The sequence below is a fragment of the Lissotriton vulgaris genome, chromosome 2_1 (assembly GCF_964263255.1).
Source record: "Lissotriton vulgaris chromosome 2_1, aLisVul1.2, whole genome shotgun sequence".
In the NCBI taxonomy this organism is placed as follows: Eukaryota; Metazoa; Chordata; class Amphibia; order Caudata; family Salamandridae; genus Lissotriton; species Lissotriton vulgaris.
The window spans coordinates 1731540812-1731566544 of NC_141687.1; the positions used below are offsets into that span (position 1 = coordinate 1731540812).

General features: G+C 43.0%; 1 protein-coding gene across 1 annotated transcript in view; it reads left to right on the forward strand.

Annotated features, from left to right (window-relative positions):
- LOC147733204 (intestinal mucin-like protein) overlaps positions 1 to 25733 on the forward strand; it is a 203123-nt gene that overhangs the window by 152668 nt on the left and 24722 nt on the right. The window contains exons 11-12 of the mRNA XM_086956021.1: positions 12477 to 12602; positions 17476 to 17515. Coding sequence (XP_086812147.1) covers positions 12477 to 12602; positions 17476 to 17515 — 166 coding nt within the window. The remainder of the gene's footprint in view (positions 1 to 12476; positions 12603 to 17475; positions 17516 to 25733) is intronic.

The window sequence follows — 25733 nt, forward strand, 5'->3', positions numbered from 1 at the left end:
AATAGGCGAGGAGGCAGTGCATACAAATTACATTTGTGGTGTCATACGTTAGACCCAGAGATGGGGACCTTACTTAGATGAAGAAGGGAGTTAGTTCGAATACAAACATGACGTCATACAAAGAATGTTCTGGCAGGATAAGGGCTATTAAGTACATTACTTGAGGTCTAGACTCCATAAGGGTCAAACTAGACAGTATATTCATGTGCATTACTGGTGTTTGACAATCATCATAATACAGAGTTAACGCTTTCTTAGCTATCCGTGTACAGTTGAAAGTGACCGATGTAATGTTTCAAAAACTCGATTGGGTGATAGTCAATACAAAGTGGTTGGGAGAGGAATTCAAAACAAGTTACAGTCAGAGAGGGGGAGGGTAATGTTCAAAAAGAGTTCTTTCCAGTGTCCTATTACAGCGAGACACCACTGGCAGGCTCTCGTTGTTTTCTCCTTTCGTTGGCACTGTTGAGCACCGGCGGTGGAGCTATGCGTCCAGCTCTAATCCAAACTTTGCGTTGCAGGGTGTGGCCATTCTTTGCTCTCAGACCACAGTCCTGTTTGTCCTGTTCCCTAACTAATCTATCATGGGTACCTTTTGGCGGGGTACCCGTATTCCGTTCTTCTCTTGTTACAAACCCTATTCTATCTTTGTGCTGTGTTTCTTCTTCATGTCAAGTTCAAAATTCCATATGAAAAAAGGGGGGGGGTGGAGGCGTGCTTTGGGGAGGCCAAAGGAAGAGAGGGTGGAGTGGGATCAGATCTGAAATGGACCAAGGAGAGCAGAATTTTCAAGCAAGTGGGCCCATCAATCGGGCTCGATGGGCTGGGACTTTCGGCACGAACTGATCAACAAGCAGGGGGCTTCTGGACAGCCCTTCTTTCCATTCCTTTCCATGTTGGGAATGGTGCCTCGTCCCGCATCTCCTTGCTCTTTAGCTCCACCTTGGTCGAGGTCATAGAGGTTCCATGATCTGCAGCCCGGCTGTGCGTCACGTCCGACCCCTCTCCTCCGACGACTGCACGTTATCTTTAAATAGGTACAAAAACTAGTCTTAGAGAACTGGCGGGGGAAGACGTTTACACACTTCAATCTCTCTCCCAACCCCAAGTAGTCGGGGAAACGTTTTATAGGTCACGTTAGGGGGGGGGTCCATAAACCCTTACATTGGGGTATGCTGTTAACTCATAAATCATTGCTGTGGTGCAGGTTTTGCAAGCATTTCTACAAATTTCCATCATCATGTCTGTTAGGTGGCGATTCCTGTTACATTCGTAAACGTGGCAAGAAGTCTGATATTCATCAATTACATGGTCTATCAATTTCAAGCCGGCTCCTCCGGTAGAGACTCGTCTTTCCAAACCAAATCCTGTTGAGCTATATTTTTCTTCAGGGTCTGCTAATTTTAGGAAAAAAATGTGAGGTGCTACTATCATGGGCTTATAGGTACCTTTTTCGGGGGGGGGGGGCATGTTAAGCATTTTCCTATCTGGAAACAACAGCTAACCTTTACCAGTTTTAGACGATTTATCATTAAAAACAAGGTCATCAGCTATATTTCTTGAAATTTTCTGGGACGGCTAATACAGGACTGGGACTATTCTGGAAAAACAGGGACGTTTCAGACACTCTACTATTGTGCAATGGGTGGGGTGATCTGACCGGTGAAGGTGGTGTTATTAAAGCACCAAAACAAAGAGCCACTGATGTATAGTTCCCTTATAAGGGCCAGATTAGGGGACATCAGCCGTCTTACCTGTCCATTCTTTCTCAGCCAATTAAGTTCCATCATTTTACAGAAAGGAGAGGTAGTAACATGGCAAGATACAATCGTTTGTTTCTGTCAATTTGTTCAAACACTTGTCGTGTTTAGGCCAATTATACATGTACCGGCGAGGTACAATGTCGTCATTTATTCAAAAGAGCAAGGGAGCCCTCAGAGGGAGAGAGCGTCGTGCGCATAAAATAGGCTATTTGGTACACGTACAGCATAAAGAGAGAGAGAGAGAGAGAGAGAGAGAGAGACGTGTACGATAATAGGCTACTCAGTGCACACACAACATAGAACAGTACGGGTCAGTTTTATGTATAAAAACACAAACTGAGGGAAAACATAAATTCAACGTTTACGTACACACGAATACCGGATAGGGGGCGACAGTACATACATCAAGTACGAAAACCTAAGAAAAAACACAGAGCTATTTTGGGCAAAGGGACCTCTCTTTTCCCTTTCTTTCTTATGCCTGTTCCGCAGTTTCAGTATCCCACTTAATTTATTTGGGGGTTGAGCTTTTTACTCTCCTCCCTTCCTAATAGTAGGCATTCTATTGGAAGCCTCATTTCAAAAAAATACTTACTCTCTTTTAGTCGGTCGGACACTAGTCCAGTCGTGTTTATACTCATGGTGGCCAAGCTGAGGTAAAGGAGGGGGTCAGCTGGTCGTGCAATGGTACAATTTCTTATTTCCTATGAGGATGGAAGAAGAAGTGGTAAATCTAAAACACGCCACTACCCCTAACTTCTGGGCTGAGGGGGGGGGGGGGGTTCGGATGAACCCCAACCCGGGGTACTCTTAACTTCTCTTACTTAGTCAGCACATAAATTGGCTCACGGGTGTGCATTATTTTGGTTGCCCATTTGGGATATCGGTTGGAGTTGGGTTCGTCGTACTGCAATAACCCTTTAAGTTTCTGGTATAGGCCACCCTCCTATTTACTAGCTTCCGGGAGAGGGAGAGTCATTTCTTAAGTGAGGAGGTACCATATTCGAGTTTATTTTCCCATCCCATTGACCGTTCGAACAAAACTTCAGTCATACAAAAACGTTCTCTCCATCGACCCAGACATATGCAATACATACACATTCATACCGTACAATCAGGGCCCACACGCACAGTCATACCATACAATTCTTCACGCTCCCGGAGTCAGCCTCTGCACACCACGCACCATCTCACAGCACTAGTCAAGATTTTTCCCTGCGTGGAACACGGTGCGGTCCATGTCCACTCCATTCTTCAGTCGAAACTCCGATGTAACCTACAGAAAAAGAAAAGAGGGGGAGGGGGCAACATTCAAAGCATATCAGCGCGCATAAACACGAAAATGTTCTACTTACCGCGTGCCTAATCTATCTCTCTGGGATGCAGTTCCTGGCATTTCGGCATTGAAGCCCAGAGGAACTGGTCGGCAAAGGTAACCAATGATAGGCCGTCTATTACATACTTCCGGGAAATTTACACTGTAGATTCCCGGTTCATCTACTGTCCTATTCATCGGTATATTTAAATATCCGGATCCTTACCGATTGCTTCTGCTGTAGAAATGTTGAATCTTGACTATTCTTTTCACATTATTTTCTGCGTACTATATCCTTTTTACTTTTTATAATTGAAGCGCTTCATTTTACTTATCCCTAAATTCGAGTTTCTCCTTTGTGCATTTGCTTCTTAATTAGTCGTACATTGTGGGACAAAATACCATACCTTATATTCGGCGAATAATGCAAAAGGCAACCATCGTCTAATAACCTTTGGAAAAGACAGGCACGATGGAAAAGAATCTCACTCAATCCTAAATTCAGACAAGGGGTCTCCATTATCTGTCCTTTACGATTTGAAAATAACAGCCGTTATTCAAAACCTTACCAATCTAGACGACTGTAATGATGCGGATTCTATATATATATATTTTTTTCTTTGAAAACCTTTATTGTGAAAAATGTCAGCATACAAAAACGGGCCTACAACCATATAGGCCGGCCACGGTGCAGGCCGGAAGCGCATAAGGTAAGGAGAGATTACACTGTAGTATAAAAAAAAATACGTAACGGTCGAGTCATTTAATTGTGAGAAACTAAACGTGACTAAAAGTTGTAGGATCCATGAAGGTTAATTTTTATCATTGAAGGTGTAATAGGATCAGCTGCAATAGAGTCGTCCAGATATACACCGCTGGCAAGTATCATGAGTAACACCACTTTGAAGCTGCGATAATACATGGACCAACATCAATAGGGTTGTACGCATGCCCAGTCAGTACCCTTCCCTGCACGCCATGTGCACAAAGATCGCATACATACCTTATAACATCAAGGCTAAGTAACAGGGACGCCATAAGGAGTTGCAAGTCCTGCCTATACTGGCGCCATTTTGGGGCGAGGCCGGGCGGGTCCAGAGTATAGTCCAAATGCCTCCCATAACTAACGGCCGGACCATATCCCCTTTCGGCAGTTCAAAAGATTTCGTAAATGCCAACAAAAAGGACAGGCAGCATGAACCGTTGACTCAAAGGTGAGGAAAACAAATCTTCCCTACCGGGTCACGCTGAGGTTCCACCGGAACTGATCGAGTTGGTAGTCTAAAGTGTCTCCTGGTAATGGAGACGAAGGCTAGCGTCATCATGAGAGCACCATCATTTTGTGGCAACGTCGCGGCCACTCCGGAGAGCGGGACAGCAGGCGTATCCCTCCGCCGATGCACCGAATCAGCCTCTCTCACGGCACCAGATGGGGGGTAAGGCGGCGTTCACCCGAGGCAGAGGCAAGTCAATGGGGAATGATCGAGCAATAGCGGCGGTCGCCCCCACTGGAAGCCCGTGGGGGTCGAGGGCCAACGACTCTCGTAGAAGCTTTTAAATCGGAGAGGACGTCTTCAAGAGTGGGGCTCGTGCCCGAGCAGGCAAGCATCCGAGCTCCATGGCAGTCCAGAGCCATCCCAGTGGACCAGGCCCAAATCCGGGGAGCCAGCCGCCATCTTGAGAGTCCCACGGCGCCTGCCCTTCACCGCGGCCACCGGAGCGGGTCCCCCGGCCAGCCGACCGTAGGGGGTCGCCGAGTGAAACGCTAATGGAAATTCCGGTGCAGAAGAGGAATCTCCACCTTTTGGGGTTGGGGGGGCCATCATCAATGCATCCCCCACCCACAACTTGCTGAACACCACCTCTGGGCTATCCGGGAACGGGCCTCGGCGCGTTGTGTTGCCTCCAGCCTACTCGCACAACGGTCCTCCACCTCAGGCCGCCACTGACACCACCTCGCCGGCTGACAGATTTTGTAGGCGTTCTGTAGCCCAAAGCCGACCAAAAAGCAGCCCAAAAGTAGCCCAATGTTGCCACTCCAAGGAAGGAGGGACAGGGGCAGCGTCGAGCAGACGGTAAATGCATTTGGGATTGATGTTGCAGCAGGCTGCCATGTAAATAGTCATCTTAATAAAGTGTTTTATCATACTACTTTGTTGGAGTGCTGTATATATGTTTATAATCTGGCAACTAGCACAAACAAAAATGTTACTGCGTAACCAGGAAAAGTATAGCCCAATAGTGCGTGATCTAGCCCAATCTGGCAACACTGATGGTGGGTATCAGTAGAATTTCATTTGTATAGGGTTTTCGTTATTGGGCGGGATGGGAGGCGGAGCCGAGCTACCTTGCTGCCATCATGGTGTCGATCTCGGTTCCTCCCACTAATTTCATATTTCTCATGAAGGGTTGTTCCTAGTGTTTCTAATTTAGCGGGGTCAAAAGGATCCCATCAGTGGCCTACTGGTTTTGCTCGATTCCTTTTGTTTTTCCTTAGCAATTTTTATGCCATAGTTTGCTAGAAAGATACAGCGGCTTATCCGCATTTTATATATATATGTCCTTTTTTTTTTTTTTTAGTGGTGCCCTCCGGTGGAGCCGGATGATCTAATAAACGGTCCGGGCTGAACCAACTACCAATCAGTGGGGAGAAGATAGGCATGACGGATTACAACGGGGACAAATGTCTGCACTAACTATCTTATCACTGCTTGCAAAGACTAGACAGAATATTTTTATTCTTCGTTATTTGTATGCAGAGAATACCTCAAAAGAACCAATATCGAACAGTCAATGTTCGGTCAATCAAACAATCAATGGGGAGAATAAGTAGGCACGACGGGTTACAACGGGGACAAAAGTCTGCGTTACCTACCCTTTCACTACCTGCAAAGAGAGAACCTGTTCTTCCCCGTTTGCAGACAGGGAATCTCTAGAGAACAATCCGCGAATAACAATGTTCGGGCAAACAATCAATCAGTGGGGGAGAAAGATAGGCACAACGGGTTACAACGGAGAAACAAGTCTGCGTTACCTACCCTTCACTACCTGCAAAGGAAGAAAGAATCTATTCTTCTCCGTTTGCAGACAGTGAATCTCCAAAGAGAGCCAACAATTCAAAGAGCAATACTAGTATTTTCCAAACAATCAAACAATCATTTCGCAATTTGTCGTGTTACACGACCTTACCCGGACCGCATGGACAGTTTCTTGTCTTCCGAATACAGCGCCCGATCGTCCTCTATCTTCTGTCGTGGCACTCCTGGTGGTTCCCAGTCAGGACCGTAGATCACTCGAGAGAGGTCTGCTCGGAACCGGTGAAGTTCGGATGATCGGCTGCCAGATGAGGGTCTATCGGGCAGGTGCACTTCCCGATCGTTGCAGTCGTTCACTCTGTCGTTGGGACCTCTCCCACTGGATCCACGTGTCACTGATGGGCCCCACGTTTGGGACGCCAATTGTAGAAAAAGGTAGGGCCGAAGTTGACCAAAAACCTGTTTCAGAGTTGCCCGGCGCTAACCGCCTCTCATACCACTCAAGTTTATCAAACAAAGAGGCAGGCACTGGAGACTGGAAGGCAGGAAACAGAAGTTTTATTTCCGACAGAGCAGAACACGTCAAATCAGACAACAGGGTATCTTCTCAAGGTGCTCTAGCAGCATCCCTGAGGCCTGGCCTCTTATACAAAGGTTTATGGTCTTTATTACAGTTTATTGCATGTGGCGCATTCTTGCAAACACTTTGAAGTACGGAAAGACATCCTCGGAATCCCCGCTTCAAGCCCGTTCCCACACACATTTACAGTAGAAGTCCCCACCCCGGTCACTGTAGGTGATGACTATCGCACAGCAGGATATTCCGTTGATTCCCGGAACGCGTGTGTCTGATCGGATCTCATGGGGTGGGGGCCTTGATCAGTCGGAGATCCTTTGAATCGGGGCAGCTGCTTGCTGTATGGGGGCAATAAACGGCATCCGCAGGGCCAGGTGGTGGCCAGGGAACAAGCAGGACAATCGGGCACAGAGGAAGAGGGGTGTTTTATCAAAGGACACAGGATCATGAAAGGAATGGAGGGAGGGTGTTGAGTTGGGAACAGGATGGGGTTCCAAGGCAGGGTTGCACTGAAGGGGAGGTTTATGGTTCAGGCATGAGAGAGCGGGGGCTGTCAGCGCGGGGGATGCTTGCAAGGTCAGAGGGAGAGACGCGCTACCTAGCGACACTGGGCAGAGAGGCCATGACACTCAGAATGGCTGCTGCGTACGCGCACATATGAGCCTAAAAAAGAGGGCAAGATGGCGCCGATAATGTTGACATCGCAAACCAGATTTTAACATTAACACCTATCTTCGAATAAGACACACATGTACGGGAATGTGGTGACCCTAGTTACTTTGGTCCCGCCACAACTTCCCTCCCATGGTCATAATGTGTGACTTTGGCAGGTTTACAATTAAATCTAAAGAGCCCATAAAATTTGTGAAAGCGGTCAACAAGTGCTGAAGCCCCACATGCCCTCTACATGTCATTTTGTGGAATGGCCATTAAAAACTACATCTTGCAGGACTGCTCGAAATCAACTGTGGATGTCAGGAAAGGTTTTCCGGCACGTCAACCTAGACTCAGGAACTTGAACCTTCAGTTCTTCTTTGCTGGCCCTGCAAAATGTAGGGTATATGCTGATGTAAAACATCATATTTGTGTTGATCATAATACTTGCAGACTTTTTGGATGAAAGAGGTAGTTTAAACATGGAGACCCAGCACACCTACGCTCCAGAAAAGCAGAGTTTTGATAACAGCAGTCAATCACTATCTGTGATCTTATTGACTTCCTTATGTTCTACACCTGTGTTTTCCATCCTGCTACAGGCAGATAAGTTTACCTGTTGCATTTAATTCTGCTCTGATGTTCTGATTAGTGTTCCAGTGCTACTAAATATGTCTGGAACACATAATATAATATTCTTTCGATATAACATAACAACATACTTAGATTTGTTGTTTTCTGCTTTCCCACACTCTAAGATGTGTGTCCAAACACATTTGATACTTAATAATGCCGTACAAGTCCTTAGAGAGTGTGGTCTATTAATATAACCTGCTCTGGTCAGTGTATCATCCTCATCTAGATTTTTGACTACTGTCCTACACTTGTTATTTTGCTACCGGCCCATTTGGATTCCTTATATTAAGTAATCTAGTTACTTGACATTCATATCCTTCTCCTCAATACCGAGTTAGATACGTATTGTAGAAAGCTCATACATGTTCTGACAGATGTTTAATCACCTATAATTTGTGTCACTATGCTTATTGTTCTTTAGATCAATAGAACCACATGTACACCATATTAGAACTATTACATTACCTCTGTGACCGCTGGGATGTTTTCCTGCTGTTGTCTCTCCTGTGTTTAGTGTTAGAAGTGGGATAGGAGTGCTGGTGGGTCTTTTGTATGGTTACTTTTTCAGTGCTTACAATGTATTAGGTATTTACATTTTCTTCATTTTTGCCTTACACAAGTTCTATGACATGGCAAGCCAACCTTTTAATCTAACTTTGCCTATTAACTGGTGGCAGAGTGTTCCTACACTGATCCTCATATGTGACATATTACCCAATTTATATTGAAGGAGTATGATTACACAGGTACTGGGTCAACCAGATTTGTGTGAACCTTCGCCCCCTGGGAGACATTCTAAAGCCTAGGTCGGTCCATTGTTCATATATCACCAGACTATACATGCATTCCTACATTATAGCTAGTTCTCCTCTCTTTATAAATTCGAAGGTGATCTCACTGAATGTTAAGGAACGTAATCACCCCATCGAACGAAAATGTTTTAGATCTATTTAAACATAAGTAATGGTTTTATTACAAGAAACTAATATTGGACCTAATAAAGCAGTTTTCTTTGAGAATATATTGATAAAAGGAGTTCTTTGTTTCCCCGCATCAAACAAGAGGAATGCAGTGGTGACCTTGATTTCCAGAAAATCAGGTCTGACTATAGAACCTCATGAAATAGACACCACAAGAAGCTGGACACTCACAAAACTTTACAAAAATGACAAGTCTTTCCACATCTCGGTTGACAAAATGATTGTAATGGGTGGCAACTTCAACCTCCCCCTAGACACAACTATAGACAGGCAGTCAAAATCCTAATTCCATGCACCAAAGCTGCTCCTCAAATTATGCTTCATATTCCATCTACAAGACTGTTGGATACTACAATATCCTGATACCAGAGATTATACTTTTTTCTCTAATCCACACAAATCGACTCGATTATCTCCCCATCTCTAACTCTCACCTGCACCTCATTGACCAAACACATATCCTATCTATGTTAATCTAACCTGTAAGATTTGGCATTTTAATGACGAATCCCTCAAAGATACTGTATCCAGGAACACTATAGAAAAAAACATTTTAACTACATTAGCGAGTCATTTCTCCTGCCACTTTCTGAGATGGACTTAATCAATGGTTAGAGGCAATCTAATAGATATACAAGCAAAACTCAATTTGGAACAAGAAATAAAGATCCTAGAGGTACTCCACGTGGCCCCATGGATACCTCTACACTCGCCCTACTAACAAAAAAGAAGCATGAATACAACAGGATATTGAGTGAGAAAGGAAGGGGTTTGATTAATAAATATAAAGGCTTGAAACTATGTGAGGCAAATAAAGTGGGGATAATGTTTGCGTCCCATCTAAAACACAAACAACATCAAAAGGGCATCACGCTGATCAAGGATAAGACAAATGTGATGTACACAACCCCACAAAAGATCCTGGAGGTGTTTAGAGATTTCTACGAGTCACTAAACAAAGATGATTCCCAGACCTATAACAAAATGTTCAAGGCATACCTAGATGGTACACATCTACCCAGAATCTCTGAGGAGAATAAAAAGTCCTTTAATTTGGCATTCAGTACAGAAGAGATAACTGCAGCAATCAAAACCCTTAAATCGAACAACCCCCCCGGTACTGTATGGTTTTACTGCACATTTCCTCAAATCATGTACGTCCTCTCTCACTTTGACACTTGTAGATCTATTCAATCATTTTGTGGCCTTTTGCTCTATCTCAGGAACCATGAGTGCATCCACTTTAGTAGTGCTCCTGAAAGAGTTTAAGGACCCAACAGTTGCTATAAACCTTTTGCCAATGTTGCTAATAAATATAGATGGGAACATTTCCACCAAAACCATATCTAAATGACTAGAACCTTACTTACTGCACTGAATAAGTCATTCCCAGGTAGGTTTTATGAAGAGCCATATATGTAGTAACAACAACACACTACTACTGTGCCATGTCATAGAAAAAGCAAAGACCACTTCTTCTGATACTGTTCCGATAACATTAGATGCCAAAAAGACATTTGATAGGGTATTGTGGCTATTTCTCTGAGTAATCTTGGTGCTGATTTTAGCCTCATAAATATAGTCCCCTTTAATGTTAAAGGGGCGTGCAATGGGTGTTGCTGGGGGCGTTCCAAACAAAATCCATGGCATTTTGACACTGCCTCAGAGGCAAAATGGCACAAAGAAGAGAAATGTCCTAATTTCTCCTTGTTTTTCCTTTTTCCTTTTTCTATGTGTGCTGTTTTCTGCAGCCCAAATAGAAAAAAAGGAAAAAGCCTCTGGTGACTGTTTTTGTGCAGGAATGTTCTCTTCCTGCACAAAAACAATCATCCCCTCAATGCTCAATCCATGGTGCAAAGGTGCCTGAGTTGGCGCACGGCAGCCCATTGTGCACTGGCACAGGGGAAAAGGACAGGAGTGCGCTGGGTCTCATAGATACAGCGCATTCCTGCCCTTTTCTTTTGCCATAGGGCAACGCAGCAGGAAGGCCCGAAACACATAAATGAGGCCCTTAGTTTTCTCAATTGTTTGCTTTGAACAGGAAGCAGTTGAAATGCAGGATTGCAGAATTTATCTGTCAGAGTTTATGCTCCTATCAAAATGAGTCAAGATCCACAACTTTATTAAATAGCGATTTTTAGGGAATCACTATTTATGAATTGCAATTACTTATGCATGTAAATCACACAAAAAATTGTGTTTCCTACAAAATCCTTAAAAGCGACTCGCAAGTTGATACTCGCTATTAAGGAATACCTTTCATTTCATTCCTATGTATGCTAGGGGGCCAAAAAGCCGCCATGCTGCATCCCAAAATTTGACATGTATGCGCATGTGGTGCACACATATCTGTGTGCGCCACATGGCACTTAGAAAACGCAATTTTATGCATTTTTCCATCAACTTGAAGCAAAAACGCACTTTACGAATGCATGATACATCGCATGTAGGGAATCATAATTTGGGCTTGATGCATCGGAAATAGCATTTTACCTGTCACAATGGGCTGATTCTGCAAATCGGCCCGCCTGCGACCGGGTAAATGGTTGATGCATGTACCCCCTAGTCTCTTGTTCCAGTGGTCCCTGGAGGATGTGCTAATTATCACAGCCTTTAAAACCAAATGCCTAAGGGATGGGAATTTTACAGGTGCAAACAAAAACTCATATTACCAGTTTTGCAAAGTAAAATCTACATGTACTGGTATTGATCTCTCATTTTTCCCCAGTAAATGTTATCTGGTTTCACATGGTGAAATTTACCTGGGGAAAATTACAGGTGAAGTGGCAATTACCATATACCTTGCAATTTCCTTCACTATGCAAACAGGAGTGTGCGCAGGGATCTGAAAAATACAGGCCACTCGTAATGCGGGTATTGGAGTTATTCTCACAAAGGAAGAGCAGGCCTTTCCTAAAATTAGAACATCAGAGAGAAATGCCTAGTTGTTGTTACTGTGAAATTATATCTCTACAATCTTGTATTTATTTGCTATTTTTTTTATATCTTTCTTTATAAAAGGAATTATCTTAAACTTGTGTTAATTAAGTTGGAATGCAGATCGAATAGAAAAATGCCTTTTAACCTTCTGTTATTAAACCCAGTGGTTATTTGGTTTCCTGGGAGCAAGTGTATCAAGGCGACTCTATGGAATTGATCTCAGTTTTTTTATTGCAGTTACAGTAGGATTTACTTTGTATTTTTCCTGCAGTTTTTTATCTAGCACTTTCTATGACATTTGTCGAGATAAACTATGTTGCTATTTCTTCTTCAATATACCTTGTTTGACTTAATGTGGGAAGCACTATGATGCTAGCTGTAGTAATCTCACTGTACATGTAACATTCGTGCTTGCTATAATACTTATAAAAACTATCAGCTTCTTATAGTTAATTAAAATGCTCTTTTGTTTTATTTTCATCCCTGATTGTAAAACTTATATAAGGGATAATTCAGTCAAAAAATTCAAACATTTAATAAAATATATATAACCTATTGTACTCCTTTTCATTCCAGCCTGGTGACACCTGGATCCCATATTCCAAAGACAGCTGTACTGCTTACACCTGCAGTCACATCAACGGACAGTTTGTCTTGGCTGAGTCATCAAAAAACTGTACTCCAACAACGCAACCAATTTGTGTATGTTTTTTTTGCCTTTTATTTTTAATCTGATTCGATATTACAATAAGGGATGGGGGCCCTCATTAAGATTGGATGGGTTCATAATGCAATAAATATACCTGTTAAAATCTGATACCTCGGAATCAGAAAGAAATATGTGCGAAATAAATTGGGCCTGATTTCGAGTTGTTTGTAATATTCTGACTCATGCGTTAACCCCTTTTTATGCATGGGTCGGAATTATGAGTTTGAAGGTATTTAAAGCATCCAATACTTATTGCTGTGGTAAATAACTCAGCCTTTGTTTCATTTAGGCAGTTCAAATCTGCTGAAATTTAACAGGGGAAAACATAGGGTATTTACCATATCATCTGGAATTAGCTGCTTTAAACACCAAGATCTGCATGTTATTTCCCTTAAACTCGTAAAAGGTGTTATTTATCGCATCTGATAAATGACATACCCCACGTTATCATTATTTATCAGGGGCAATTTATAACACCTTGTTAGAAATGGGGTTTCTGGTCAGCTAGTGTATACGCCTAAGCAAGCCAATAACCCATGACTCTAGTTGGAGCAAGTCATTAACACACCAAAGATTACTTGTGCTCACCCACCCGTAGCATGGCGCAGAGGAGGCGGGCTTATCAACAGAGGCAATGTGTAAAGCGTTTGCGCAACACACTCACACCAAGAACACAATGAATACACCACAAAAGAGACTCCACACAGGATTATATAAAATATATAGTATATATTGTACATAAACATAGACCAAAAACAACATGTATCATAAATACTGTGCATATTGTGCCAATACTAGAATCATTATCCTGACAATGGCAGAATGAAAAATTACATACAGTATAATATCAGGGCAGGAAATGCAAAAGTTAGGTTGGAGCAGGTGTCTCCAACCAGTCCATAGTGTAGAAACCTTCTGTGTAGGTCCCAGCATTGAGTTCATTTTTAACTAAGACCTGCAATGAATAAGTGTTGCATTTTCCTTTTAAAGTTAAGGAAAAGCTATGATTATTTTACATTATTATCAAGTTGCAGATAGCAGAGCCTGACAAGGAGCACTGCTCCACACAGATTTATGACCCATTTGGGTCACAGAGGTTCTAAACTAGAGCACTGAGGTATTTAACTCTTAATTTAAAGTTGTTCTCAAGTCAATGTTGGAGCATGGTACTAAATGATATTTCTGAATGCTTTTAAATGATAGAAAATTAAAAACAATAGTTAACTTAAGAATTAAATTAACTATTCATTTTAATTTTCTCCCTTTTCAATGCGTCACATTTACAAACAGCATGCATCTTACTCCCAGTGGCTGGTATACTCAGTGCTATACATATAACTGAAGCATACAGTAATTTTTTTTTAAAATTGTAGAAATTTAAAGTGAAGACAAATGCTTCTATGAAACCTTGTCTTAATATATTTCTCTACTTTAAATTAAGCCAATTAAGTACTAATGTTTTATGAAACATGTTTCTTCACTTTAAAATTCCTCACATTTAAACAATTGACTGTATTTTACAGTTATAAATATGGCACCATGTATACTGGCCACTAGGATGTAATACGCCTGCTGTTTGTAAAGACACTTTGACATGGGTGTGAATTAAAATGATGAGTTTTATTACTGCATATAAACATTAAGTTAACTTTTAAGTTTAATTTTCTCCCATTTCAAAATGTCCCATTAACACCCAGCATCTTGCTCCGAGTGACTGGTAGACATGCTGCTAGATTTATAACTGAAAAACAAAGCAATTATTTTAAAATTGGGGAAATATAAAGCGCAGAGAAATGTTTCGTCAAGTGCAAAAAAACACTCCTTATTATCAGTATTTTTCAGAACATTGCTCTTTAAATTTCTCCAACTAAATAATAGTTGTATATTTGTGTTGTACATATAACGGTCCCACATATGGTGAAAGATATGTCCTTGCCACAAGTACATATAACACAGGCTCTCAGTCACCCACACCCATATACCCCATTCATTAACACGCATGTTCATACATCCCCACAGACTATGCACTCACTGATGCACATGGCAACCCTATCCTAATACCCTTACTCATAGTATCTTGTTCAAATCATAGTATTGGGCTCAATATGACATTAGGTTAAAGTCAATTAATTGGGGCGAGGGGATATCTAACAATGCACAAGTTATTTGGCCATCACATGGCAACCCTATCCTAATGTAACAACAAGTAGGGGAAGAGAGTGATCAATTATGATCCAGTAGGGCTTAAATTACCATTCAATGAAAGGAGAATGGAAGGTCCGGCCGCAGTTGTAGCCCCAAGTACCTAAGCAACAAAAGGAGGTGACTGGGCTGTTCCTAGAAGAGGGAGAGAAGGGAGAAGAAGGTCACTAGGGAAGGGGCTAGTGCTCAATTGGAGGACCACCCCTGGGTATCCAATTTGTTGGATATAATGGCCTCACACACCCTTGCGAGTGTCATGCTTCATCATCGGCAATGCTCCTCGTTGGGCAGGCGGTGCAATGCCCAACGGGCTCACCTCAATGAGGGGCTCTTTATCCGAGATCTTTTATCCAACTGCCTTTTGGTGAAGTGAGGGTGAGGGGCCTGGAAAGAGTAGATAGTGGGAGTGAGGGTAAAATGTGGCTCAAGGTACCGGAAACAATTTTATTCTGGTGGTCCTCTGCCACAAGTAAAATCAAGGATAGCCGGTACTCATCGGAACAATGGTTTCCAAGAGTAATCCAGGGATAACGTGCAAGAGGTGTGGTCAACATGTTTCTCTCCTATTGTGCATTGACTGCGATTCTTCAGGACCTAGTGAGAAACTAAAATCTACAAAACATGATCTAAAAGTTAGTATCTGTTTAAATATAGCACAGAGGTTGTACTACCTGTGTGACACTGCTTTTGCCTAAGAGTTAGGGTTATAGGGTGTCAACAGTACCCGGTGGAGTTGACATCAAGGGAGAAGCCATAAGGTTTAAGGTTTCTCTTGCCTGTGTCACGGACTGTTAAGCCTACCCATCTCATCGGGCCCCTATAACCCTAACCCTTTAAACAGATACTAACTTTTAGATCATGTTCCGACTAGTATTGCCCAACAATGTTACTGAGTTATTTCTAAATGTCCCCTCCTCCCTAGCACAACATTATTGTCTTCACAAGCACTGTTTTCACCAATCCGTAATTTATGCAATAATTATGCGTTTTTATCATTAAATGCCTCAAATAGAGAGTTAACGATGAGTGCTACATCTCTACCCCCACGCCTCTTTGTGTTTCGTTTCACTACAGGTACATCATACCTATTTGGAAACAGAGTGGTACCAAAAAAAGCCATCATATACTGCACAAATTGTGTGAAATATATATTTTTAATTTTTGTCTGTTTGTCCTGACGAATGTCCCTTAGACCCGGCTGGGCAAGATGGGACAGAAACATGTTGACCTTTTCTAAAGTGATATAACAAAGATCCATTAACACAATCTTTGATTATACACTTTGCTTTTAACTACAAAAATTCATCCTTGGCAATAAAAGTTCAAACCAGGTGAAAATTAGTTTTATGTGAATCTATCTTTCTCCTTCGGGGGAACACAAATATCTCTGGACACTACTACTCTACACCAGAGATTACCTCAGGCTTGAGGCTGGCATATAGCATGAATTTGGAACAACCAATGATAATGCCATAACGCCTATGTGGGGCAGAAAAACGATATAAACCGCAGAGTATACATGGCGTTTATGAGGGTGATCCAGTCACTCTATTTGTAACGTAGTTACAAGTGTCCATTTTTCTTTTGATTACTTGAAGTACTGAACTGGGGAATTGAATGGACAATAAAAATCCCTACTCCCTATTTTGATTAATATTATTATTTTAAATGTAGAACACAACAAAAAAAGTTACAGCTTAAGAACTTAATTTTAATTGAAAATGTATATATTTGAAATATATTAAATTGAAATTATTTTTCTGTGGTTTATATTACAAAACAAAGCCAAAAGAAAAAAAGATATATTTTGTACTGTGTGATAATAATCGTTAAAAGTCATGTATATATTAAATTAGAAGTAATTCAATTATATTTAACACACTAATATAGCATTATTTTTTAACTCAGAGAAGTTTATTTTAACATTATGTAATAACATATAAATTATGCCTTATTTATAAATGCGATTTTTAACATCACATTAAATGTATATTTGTTTAAACTAACATAAATGATTTAATTTAATTTAAGAGTATTTCTTATGGGGTTGTTTTTATAAGTCCTTACCTTGATCATTCATGGTGTTGGACTAACTTCAGCTCTAACTGGGAGCACATTCAGATCTTTGGGGCCTTTTTGGCTGTAGTAACTTTAGAACTGCAGTTTGGGAATAGGAATGGCCTTACTCTTTTGTTGGGTGCATGTATTTACCTAAACCTCTCCCATACCATCCATTAACCCGTTCTTACTCCTCTATTTACCCCTCAACTTTAGTTTTAGGTATTCCTCATTTTTCAAACCACTCGTTTCTGTACCTCCCACATTTACTACTAAAACATATACTTTTGTGTGCAGAAACCACAGTCAGGGTAAAGCTCTTCACCCAGAAGAAGCTGCAAAGGTGGAACCATCACATGTAGGTTTGTGAATATCATTTTTAGTACGTTTAGCAGTACTATTGTTGAACTACTACACTAATATAGTACAACTAAACATTGCTACAAAATGCTGTTTGTGAATGTACACCAAATCTATCATTTCATGTCTAACAATTTCCAGGGTAGGAATACAGAAATACTAGAAGAATTAAAATGATCTTTGTACTACTTTTTGGCCATTGTTGCTTGCACATTTTTTTATTGTCTTGCTTTCTTTCTTTTTTAGAAACCTGGAGCGATTCCTCTTGATTGCTGCTACCCATGCGGTAAATAAGAAGCTTTTAGTATTATATTTCCATTGGTTGTGATTTAATATGTAATTAAAAAGTATGTACATAGATTACCACTACGTTTTAAAATTTAGGATTGATGTACAAATTGTTCTTGACAACATATGCCCCTTTCTAGCCACAATAGGGACAATACAAAATGCTAATCTGAGACAAAGAGGCAAATGTGTGTTTTTAGTATAAAATATGAAATGGATAAACATATGGAATAATTAAGTCACAAGTAGCTCTCTTTGTTAAATAGGCGCCACTAAACAAATCTGTGAGAACTGGGGGACATATTAGCAACAAAGTGGCGAAGAGAGGTGTTAGCCGCCTTGGCTTAACACCTCTCACCGCCACTTCGAAAATGCTAGGCTGCACCATATTACCAATGATGTGGTGCAGCCTAGCGTTTCCCTCTGCGATGGTGATAAATTTTATAACTTAATGCCAGCACAGGCAGGGAAGGTTTGTTTATGTACAGGAAAGAGCTTAAATGCCATTTTGTAACTTACATGTGTGCTGCTTTATGCAGCACACATGTAAATTACAATTTGCCATTTTTAAAAAGGGGTTTGTTTATGTACAGGAAGGGACACCCTGTACATTTAAAAAATCTTGGCATTTTGCTTTTTTCATGTGTGCTACACAAGGCAGCACACATGGAAAAAGCAAAAACGAGGAGAAATGAAGCATTTCTCCTCGTTTCGCCACCATAAGGACAGGTCTGACCTGTTCTTAATTTCGGCGTTGCCACCTATTATCGCCTCTCTTGATAATAGGTGGCAGCGTCGAAGTGAATGGGTGTTGCGGTGGAACGGGAATTTGAATGGAGAACATTCGCACTCTGTGTAAGTTAAATGTTTGAAAAGTTCATAACCAGTGGTTAGGTGCTAGGTGAGTACCTCCTTCTGAGTCTTAGAGGTGGCTGTATGAACAATTGTAGCGTTATTCCAGTCGGGAATGACGTTTTGAAAAGTTCATAACCAGTGGTTAGGTGCTAGGTGAGTACCTCCTTCTGAGTCTTGGAGGTGGCTGTATGGACAATTGTAGCGTTATTCCACTGCAACATCTACTGCACGCCCCCTTTCACGATGAGTTTTAGTGAAAGGAGCCCTATTACCAAGGCAGCGTTAAGTCAATTAACGTAGCTTTAAGCCACGTTAATTGACTTAACGCTGCCTTGATAATAGGGCGATGCAGATATCGCCGCGTTATCGGCAGAAAAGTGCCGATAACGCGGCGATAAGGTGCTTGTTAATATGCCCCTAAATTTATAGTTTTCCTAACATGTTGCCACTGAGAAAAATATCAATGTTTATAAGGCACAGGATATTTTTTTTAAAGCAGGTGTGCTTATTATTCAATTCAAAATCAGTAATTAATTGGTGGGGCTTATCTCCTCATCATTTTGATTCATGATGAATATCCGCCGTTGTACACATGTGACCGATCATCTGCTTGAAGAAAGTTTAATACAGTATTGCTGGAGTGTGCCTTGAAAAATATGAAATAACTCTGGTGACAACCGCTCCTTCTTACCATTCATATCTTGGTTTTGGAATAAATACTCTACAGTCAGTATATACAAACAGATGTATCCATGATAACTGTGGTTCCATATGTAATGTAATGTAACGATGTCTTGTAAAGCGCATGAATCACCCCACATGGGGTATCTCCGCGCTGTAGACCGCTGGGGAACCCGTCCTGGCTTTCCCTGTGAGATGGACCCTACTGGGTATCTCCAGGGTGGAGCCAGGCATCCCCGGCGTATGTGGGGGGCCATTGTGGAGATGAGGCAAGCTAATGCCCAGATTTGCTGAGTGTGATCCCTAGTTAGAGTAGGCACCGAGGCGAGAATTATCGAGTCCGCTGACCCTGGTCCACGACCCTGCCGCGTCAGGAAATGAACCCTGGTCTAGGGCCGTCCTCTGCTTCCGGATCTGCCACCTCTAACAAGTGAGCCACACCACTCCACATGCCATGTCTGTTTACGTTACTATATGTGTCTATTATTATGTTCTTTGTGCATGATTACTTTTTTTTAGTTGTGATGTCTGTATGGTGTACAAGCACTGTGGATGTTTTTTACATGTTGCTTCTATATAGCTTCGCACTTTGGAGTTTATAAACAAACGGGCAGATTTACAAGCCTCTTGCGTCATCTATACGTCACTTCTGTGATGCAGCGGCATCGTAAACTATGCGCCACTTTGCGATTGATTAACAATGTGACGCATCTAGGGAGATGCGTCATGTTGTAAAGCCCTGCACTACGCAAGGAAGCCCCGTAAAAGTGACGCTGTGAAATCTACAAGATTTCACTGAGTCACGTTTACGCCCATCCTGCGTCAAAGCCCTGCGCCTGCTTGTAGGAGGCGTAAGGAGTGACACAGCATTGCAAGTATAGAATGCCCCTGAGCAGTGCTGGATTTGCCTGCGCTTGCGACACGACTCCAGCACTGCATCACATACATGCTGACAGATGCGTCACACATCTGTCTTCCCTTGTGCCGTGGTGTGCCGCATTGTAAATGGGGTGCATCCATGGTGGCGCAAGGGGTTACTAACGACTCGTAAATAATTGAGGCATCCCTCCTGATCTGCAGGGATGCGCCAGTTATTGTAAATCTGCCCCACGATGTCTGCTCAGAAAGGTTTACTAAATAGTATGCGCTCCCAGTATGGGCCCATCTCTCAAGGCGTCCTACAGCTTCACTCATACTGATTCAACTAAAGTTCACTTTTTATAAGTTAACAAAATCAACAGCAAGTCATTACGGGGTGTAATGAAAACAGCTAGAAACACCTGCAAGCTGACGATCAATGAGGAGCATTTAGAGAAAAATGTGTTCACATTTACAGAGCCACAATGAAAGCAAATAAGAAGCTTTCATGGCGACAGAGGCATGAGGCCCGTTTTATCACAACTTCTTATATTTTTCCTGAATCTGGGAACAGGGGCATATTATCAAGGGGGTTTATCTCCGCTTTTTTGGCTTTAAAAGGCAAGAAAGCGGAGATAAAATTATCTCCCTATTACCTAGCTGTCGCTAACACCAGTTAGAGACAGCTAGTAGGTGATAGCGACCATCTTGGGCCCCACTTTGCATGTCAGTGATATTTATCACTAATGACATGCAAAGTGGACGTGTCAAGATGTTAGCGAATGGAAACAGTCACAAACATCGCTATCTCCTATTACCAACTTTTGGAGTTATTCGCGCTAAGCGCGAATATCTCCAAAAGCTAGCACCTGCCCTGAGCAGTTCTTAGCCATGTTATCCAATGGGAGGTGGATAACATGGCTAAGAGCATTAGCTCGGTAATGCATGAATATCACTGACTTTTTTGTGATATTCATGCATTGCGGACGATTTTTATCGCATTTGCGATAAACCTTGGCAATACCAAGGTTTATCTGCGATACAAATTGCCGCAGCTCAGAGGTAAATTTTTGTCTCTAACCAAGCAATAGCGATAATTATCGCTATTGCTTAGCGATAATTATCGCTATTGCTTGGTAATATGCCCCGGAATCCTGTGATAATCCACAAAGCCCTGGATAGTTTGTTGGTACTGAGGCGCAAGGTGGGACTATGTTGTCTGTCAGACCTACACAGGGGTCTTGTGCCGTGCTGCATCTGGTACAGAGGGGAGCCAGTGCAGCTGTAGATGTTTCCTCGAGGCACCCTGGAGAAATTATTTCTTAAGCAATGCTTCAAGGGCTCGGCAGCGCACACGTTATTGGTATTTATTTGTATTATTAATGTTCTGGGGCCAGATTTTCGTTTAACTGGGGCATGCAGTTGTCATAGCTTTGCATAGCTGCCAAGGTTTCAGATAGCTATGCGTGACATTTTCATAATTTTAAAATAATTATGAGTGATATCTCAATGACTGAGTGACACACTCTCGAGAGCAAATTTAAGCAAGGAAGACAAGGGAAATGTATTAATATCACAAATTACACCCATTTGAGAAATGAGAAAACTCTAAGAAGATCTCAAAACTGCTGCAAAGCACCAAAAATGGAAGGAAGGGCACTACCAGAGACAGACTGCGTGACTGCAGTTCTCAGTAACAGAGGGCAGGGAGTATTTGCAACTGCTCAGAAGTTGATCTTATTGGTCTGATCATTCATGACCGCATGCTAGCCTAAAAAACGAATGTTATAGCTTAGCAAGTGCAACTAGGAGATTACACTGTTCCTCAGTCTCAGGTACAATCCGTTGCTAATGGAATAAGGTAAACGAGAATGCTGGGAACGGCCAGCGCAAAACATGGAGGTGCTCTGCTCTAAACACGTAATAGTTAACATAAATGAATAAATACAAAATGCACACAGCTGTCATGTTTTCAGATTGCTTATGTGTCACAATGGCCAACGCGACTGTGCCCGTTTTTTAAAACGGCCGCACTGCCGCAAAAAAGCGGAAGCAGCCAACGGGTTAACATCAAGTATATTATGCAGTATCTTGTGAACAAGCTAGATCCATTAGAATGCCACTACATGAAAACAGCTGCAGAAGTAGAGTTTTAACACATGTTCTGTTCAAGATTCCTGTGAAATCTGAAGTAGTGAAAACGAAGAAAAACAATTCAAGGTAAACAATTACAATTTTTAATTTTTTAGATTTGAAATGGAGTAGATATAGGTTTTCATATTCTGAAACCACGCACCTTATATTGCAAAAGCATGGGATAAAGTGTTCAAGAATGTACGAATTAAGGATCTGTGAAATACTTAACTGCCACATCCCACCATATACATACTGTATCAGTCCTGCCAAGCGTCACGCAACAGGTGTGACACTCACGCATTTCAGTGCGGTGATCCGCATCACCGCACTGAATGCATTTGTCACGCATTTTTGCCATTTGTGCCAGCGCGCCAGCAGCTCCCGTACCCGGGCTCTCTCTACTGTCTGAGAGTGCTGTTCTCAGTCCGAGTAGTGCCTAAACAGTTAACTAGACTGCAGCAGAGCTCTCTGAGCTCGTGAGCGGCGCCGCACTACAATGTATCTCTCTGCTCTGCCAGTCCGACGAGTCTGTTGGCGTTGCCCTGGAAACTAATGCGAAATTGTGCAGAGTCTGAAGGGGGGCCAGCCCAGGCTGCCCGCTATGTCGATACAGCCCCAGAGCTGTCAATCACGGTGGAGCACCACAGTGGCCACGATTAATCCCGGATGTGCCGGCCTGGGATAGGGCCGTCACGTCCGGAGGAAGCAGGAAGTGGCAGAAGCGGCGGGAGATTACAGTGCAGGCTGCGGCGCACGAGAGACGCAGTCTCGCATTATGGCCACCCCGCCGTGGCCCCCTGTGCAGCCCCGGCGCTAAACACAGCTGCAGGTCACAGCGCGCCACCTTGACCACCACTGTGGCAGCTCAGCTGAGCTGGCGACAGCTCCGGGATTCAGGAAGCGGGGACTGGAAGCCTGCTGCGCACCGGCGCGCAGTCACTGCGTCTGGTCCGTCAGGGCCGGCTCTAGGCATGTGCAAGCTGTGCACCTGCACAAGGCCACCAAACTCCAGGGGCCACCACGCCAATATATATCCTTAATATATTAATCCTCTGAGGATGGATACATATTTGCGTGGTGGCCCCTGGCAGGGATTTGGCGGCCTCAGGCTCTGTTCCACTACTAAACACCCTGACCCTCTCCCCTCTTTACTGGCCTGCGCGCTCCGCCCCGCCCGGACCACCTATTCCGGGCCCCCTACCTACGCTCCTTGCCCAGGGCCACCATGAGCCTAGAGCCGGCCCTGGATCCGTGGTAGCTGCCTTCCACGTCCCGGTGTGTCCGCATTCATACGAGGCAGTGGAGTGTTTAAATTACCGGCGGGCGTCGCCGCGGCACTAGCATCAGCATTTTGTCACCCAAGAGGCCTTGGCCGGAGGACTGTGGAGTGTGCCACATGGGCTATAATAATCACTGACCCGACCATACCGAAGATGACCCCGCGTTAGACTGCTGCCGCGGCCTATGTGATAATCAGAGTTAGTTGTTCACTGATTGTTTGCCGCCAGTTTCAGTTGCAGTAGAGCTTGCATTCCACCCCAGCAGCAAAGTGTAAGTGCAATACGGTATATTCGCTTTCATTTTAAAATGGAATAAACTGGCATTTCCTTTATGATAAATCGCGATCCGAGCGCCGATAAACCAGGCCACATTCTGCCGCCTGTAGTGTCACAAGCCCTGCACACCGCCCCAACACCATCAGCCCCCAGGTGCTTGTAGCACCAGACTTCAGTAGAGACTCCCCGCCTGCCGGCCGAGTTATTTTAATTAACTTTCATATTAGCGTGACTCACTCGAAGAGTATCTCGGCGCTGCAAGTACTAAATAATCAAAACCCAGTACCCCCATTCATGCCGATCCAAGCCCTGTGAAAAGCAGCCCTCACCAATAAGACCCCAGAGAGCTCGACACATGCACACATGAAAGCTCCAGCTTCCTGCCTGCACCATAGCTCCCAAATGAGAACATGTCAGACCGGACCAAGGCCATCAGGGGGACACGAACGAAAAGAGCAGGTCAGCGCGGTGGCACTGAGGGGTCACAGCACCAGCCAGGCAGGCCGTCCCTCTTAACAGCACAGCCACCTTCAGTCAGTCTACAGCACTACTGCCTGCAGCTTGCATGATCCTCTTCACAGCGAACTGGTAAAAGATGCTCTGGCTCATCGTGGCATTGCAGGAACACACGTCATGGGGGCACAGGTGAGAGAGCACTGAAGTAGTGCAATGGGATGTATGTGCGAGTGTCAGATTGGGGTGAATTTTGGTTTAATGGGCAAAATGTTCTGTATTGTTTAGATGCTCATATCGGGGATTTATAGGTCTTAAAGCACGCTGGAAACCGGGTCCATGAGAGGGAATGGGGCTGGCAGAGTGTCTGTCACTCCCGGAGGCCCTGAGCCTGTCCTGGAATGGATCTGAGTCGATTTCAAAGAGCAGAACTATCATATCAGATTTATTTGTAACATGAGGTTGAGAAAACACACAGGAAGGAGATTTTTTGTTACACTGGCAAACGTATTGTTTCGAACCACGTAGTTTGCATGTTTCTGGATTAAATAAAACATCATAGTTTTATATCTTGTTTAGTCTCATTTCTTCTGATTCTTTGCCTGTACTTGTAGAAACAGGGCGCTTGCTTGAAATCCCTCCTTTCCCTCACCGTGAAAAGCCCTGTGCACTCAGAGCTCTGAAACACATGCTCTGACTGAACCATTCAGTTTTTTTCTCAGCCCCAAACCCATGTTTTACACTTTGATGGAAACATCAAGATTTTGGGGACCTTTCTAACATCCTGTCCTCAAGATGACGAAGCTTCGTTTGGTGACCTGGGGTGCACTTGCTTGCTGTGCCCTTGTTGTCACACCAGTGTTGAACCCGTTTTGTCCTAATTCCAAGATTAGGACACTGTGTACCTGATTCTGCCACACTGCCACTGCAGGGGGCTGGAAGGTTTATAGATGTCTCTCTAGCACACAGCTCATCCAACATGAACCAGGCATGTTCACAAAACATGTATTTTATGAGGATTATCTGGGAGTTACTGCTTTTTGCTATGTTAATGCTCATCAGTTTCTGGTGATTTACAGCAGTTTTAAGATCTACTTGGAGATTCTCGTTGCTCAAATGGGTGTCATTTCTGATATTTATGTTTCTCTCGTCTTCATTGCTTGATTTTGCTTGCGAGAAAGTGTCACTCATAGTCGCTGAAATGTCACTCATAATTACACTGAAATTATGTAAATGTCACACATAAGCAATCTGAAACCTTGGCAGCTATGCATACTGGGGACAACGTTGTCAGACTCGGTTTACAAGTGTTTACCAACAATGATGTAGGAGCTCAAGAAAAAAAGCACCATAGATGGCAAACAAAGTGCACTCTCACCCGCCCCCATGCATGCATCGACAAGAGGCCTCTTAGAACAATTAAACTCGGGAGTCTTGCTTGATTTTCTGCAGTGCGTATGCTTATTAAAATTAACTTCACTGGTCAATTACTTCATTGACCGCATTTCTTCTTTATTTAAAATCCAACTTATTTTTCATATCACAGCATTAAAAAACGCACACTTATTTACATGTATAGTCTTTTACCGCCCATTCTCCAATGAGCATTTGGTTTAACTTCAGGGCTGCGCCAGCAGGCCACAACCCAGATAGCCTGCTCTCTTCACGTTAACCCCC